The sequence below is a fragment of the Cynara cardunculus genome (assembly GCF_001531365.2).
Source record: "Cynara cardunculus var. scolymus isolate 2C chromosome LG 5, CcrdV1, whole genome shotgun sequence".
Lineage (NCBI taxonomy): Eukaryota > Viridiplantae > Streptophyta > Magnoliopsida > Asterales > Asteraceae > Cynara > Cynara cardunculus.
In genome coordinates this window covers 29,053,055-29,056,363 of record NC_037532.1, presented here as the reverse complement: position 1 = coordinate 29,056,363, position 3,309 = coordinate 29,053,055, and the positions used below count along the sequence as shown (strand labels likewise).

Genomic DNA, 3,309 nt, shown 5'->3' with positions numbered 1-3,309 from the left:
TCATTTTGATGAAACATATCATTCTCTTGCCGAAATGACATAGTTGATGCATTCATCGTTATTTCATCCGCCCAAATTAAAATGTTCACAATAAAAAAGTTACACACGTGTAAATATTACCGTTTTAACTAGTAAAAAGACAATTTTACCCTTATTTATAGAAAGATTTTTTTGAAAGTCAATATTTATTCCGATATAATTTAAAAATATAAAATATTGTTGTAAATTACTTCAATTAAAGCAAAATGATCCAATAAATCGTGTTTAAATTAAGAAAACCAATAAATTATTCTATATTAATTAATATAAAGTGCAATTAATAATAGATAGTCCATTCATAATTATATAAGCTTACATTCATAATTAATTACTAAATAATTACATGATTAATTAATTCATTAATTAATTAAGTACTAATGATCATATATCAGTTATAATATCCATATGAGTTGAGGCTCAGTTCAAGTGAAGTCCGGCCGTCCGACCGAAACCAGTTTCCGCCGGTATAATAACCTCCATTGCTATGCTCCGACGATGAATCCACAGCCGCTTTCACGTTAAAGATATCATGGTGGTTGCCGCCGGTGGTGGTCGTGGTCGTGGTCGTGGTGCCACCGTGGATTGGGAAGAGTGGAAGCGTCTCAATCTGGGTTGACAGCTCTCCTCCTCCTCCTCCACCGTCGTCGTCTTCCTCTGGGATTTCGTACTCCGGCTTGGTCTTGTCCAAAGAATACGAATCAACGCCCACCCATGACCGGAAATCATGGTCTGTTCCTCCGGCGACCCTGCTCTCTCCAGGTGATATCGAACACTCCTTGTATAATTTTAGCAAAATTCAGTGGGTTTAGGGTTTATATGCAGTGTTTCATTGATTTATGATTATTTTATAATTAATATGTGCACGCGCACACACACACACACACTTATATATGTATGTGTGTGTGTGTGTATATATATACATGGAGGTATACCCTGAAACTTTTTTCCATGGCGACAGATCCATAGCTGCAGCCAACAGGCATGAATCCTTGTGAAGAAGAAGAACCAGCCTCTGCGAAAGAGATTCAGCAAATGTAAACATACCCACATGAAATATTTATATCTGAAACTGAATAAAAACGAAAAAGAATCAACCAGTTTTGTACAAAATCTAGACATAAACTAATAAAGACGATGTATATATACATACATACCAGGTGGGGAGATGTGATGAGTGGTGTATAGCTTGTGGTTTTGTTGGTTATAGAAATGGGTTGGGTGATGAGATTGAATATGCATGTGGTGGTGATGATCGGAAAATGGAGATGGGAGGAGGGTGGTGGCGGTGGTGGTGGAAGGAGGAGGAGGTGCCGGCGTAGGAATAAACCGTTTCTTCTGTCTTTCACGAGCTTTATGGTTCTGAAACCAATAAAACACATTTTTGCCTTCGATTTTACCATAGTGTCTGAGACGAGCAGCTATTCTCTGAATCTGGTCAGCAGTCGGTGATCTGATTCCATTGTTGTAGTAAAGTTCTTTGAGAATTCTGATCTGATCACTTGTGGGTGTCCACCTGCTACTGCTCTGCCTACATAAGTAACTGCTGTTTCTGTTGTTTCCTAAATCTTGATCTTGTTGAGTGGTTTCCATGGTGGTTAGTTAGTTTTTCTAGCTGTTAATTGCTGATTGAATGAAACAGCACCAAGAAGAACAAGAACAAGAACAAGAATGAAAGAAATTTAAGGGGAAACTGGAAGAAGAAAACAAGAAAAGGGATTCAAAGCAATGCATGAAGGAGAGATGGTGGAAGTGGAGAGATTATAAAGAGATGATGGGGGTGAAGGCACATGGAAGATGCAGAGAGATGAGAGAGAGAGAGAGAGAGAGAGATGAGAGAGAGAGATGGGAGAGAGAGAGAATATCAAAAAGGATATCTGGAAGAGAAGGACTGAAGTTGACAGAGTGATACTGAGAAAAAGGTAAGGGACAAAAGAGGGAGTAGAAAGGGTTTGGTTTGGTTTGCCTGCCCAAATATCCATTTTCTCTCTTTCTTTTTCTCATTCCACTACTACTTTCCATATTTCATCATCATTTCCCTATCTTACATACTATAATTCCTATCCTCTTATCAATATTCTTTAAAATGGTAATAAAAATTGATGTTTCACACTTGTATAATTTGGTTATCCAAACACTTAAATATATAAATAAGTTATTTTTATAAGAAATTCCAAACACCCCTTAGATTGTGTTGGTCCTCACGTTTGATTTAACGTACATGTGATTACCTAAGTGTTTTCAAAATGAATGTGTTTCGTTTGAACCTTTTCTTATACACAGGGTGTTGTTAAATCGATCATTTTTGTTAAATCAAGACCATTTGACATTAAAAATGTGAAAAATAGGAGGCTAACGTTGATACTTCTTTGATTGAAAAGTAAATATTTCTTTGACGACGGGAAACCCCTTTTGCTGAATAGAAACGACCAAATTCTGGGTTGTGTTTAGCAACTTTAATTTACATAATGTATAAAGCAACGTAATATGAATGGTCGATTCTCAATTGGCATATTTTCCCGTTACATCAACACATCGATTGTTACGTAAAAGAGTATTTATCGAGTTGTTAACTTTTTTTGGTACAATAATACTTGAAGATTATAAGTTATTTTTATATATGTTAATGGAATATGATGAATTAATGGTTGTCAATGAATGAATGAATGCTACAAAATGGGGTGTGACTTTTGGAAGTGTAAATTTGGATAAAAATACTTTGATTCATGATAAAAGGAAAAATATTCCTTTGTACTTGTTGATCTTCTGAGGGGCAGTCTTGGAATTTCAAAATGTTTGTAGTCCCCATGGGCATTATTGTAGTGTAAAGAACTTACATTTCCAAAGGACCCACATTTGGATAAATGGTTGTGATTGGTCAGAAAACCCGTCTACTCACTATCTATGTTTGTTCTTTTAACCAAAATACATTTAATTTATATTTATATTTGTATTTTTAATGTATGATTAAATCTTAGGGATTTCGACTAAATTAATCCTTTAAAAAATTTAAATTATAAAAATAATTTATAAAAAAATAATTAAATTATAAGAATAATTTATAAAAAATTATATTTCAAAAAATGGTTCCCCATTTAACACTACACAATGTATGGTACGTAGATGGGCTTTTTTTTTTTTGCTAAAAAAATATTCTCAAAATCTGATAATGTGACAGCGGTTGATGGTTTAGTGCCGGTTGGTACTTAGTGCGTAAAGGGGTTACCTTTAACATATTTTAATATGTTTTAATATAAACTAGAAGCGTACTCG

The 3,309-nt window shown here is 34.7% G+C and overlaps 1 protein-coding gene across 1 annotated transcript; it reads right to left on the bottom strand.

Annotated features, from left to right (window-relative positions):
• Positions 1-427: 427 nt before the first annotated feature.
• LOC112513767 (protein WUSCHEL-like) lies at positions 428-1,629 on the bottom strand. Its single transcript, XM_025120128.1, has 3 exons — positions 1,194-1,629; positions 972-1,051; positions 428-814 (listed from the first exon to the last, which is right to left on the bottom strand). The coding sequence occupies exons 1-3, from the start codon at positions 1,627-1,629 to the stop codon at positions 428-430; spliced, it is 903 nt and encodes a 300-aa protein (XP_024975896.1).
• Positions 1,630-3,309: the final 1,680 nt, after the last annotated feature.

What these genes read in the sequence shown, in the direction of transcription:
- LOC112513767 (XM_025120128.1), bottom strand. Translation starts at nt 1,629, where the DNA reads ATGGAAACCACTCAACAAGATCAAGATTTAGGAAACAACAGAAACAGC. An exon ending in TCATCACATCTCCCCACCTG is followed by an intron (nt 1,052 to 1,193) that starts GTATGTATGTAT and finishes TCTCTTTCGCAG; the next exon opens with AGGCTGGTTCTTCTTCTTCA. An exon ending in CCATGGAAAAAAGTTTCAGG is followed by an intron (nt 815 to 971) that starts GTATACCTCCAT and finishes AAATTATACAAG; the next exon opens with GAGTGTTCGATATCACCTGG.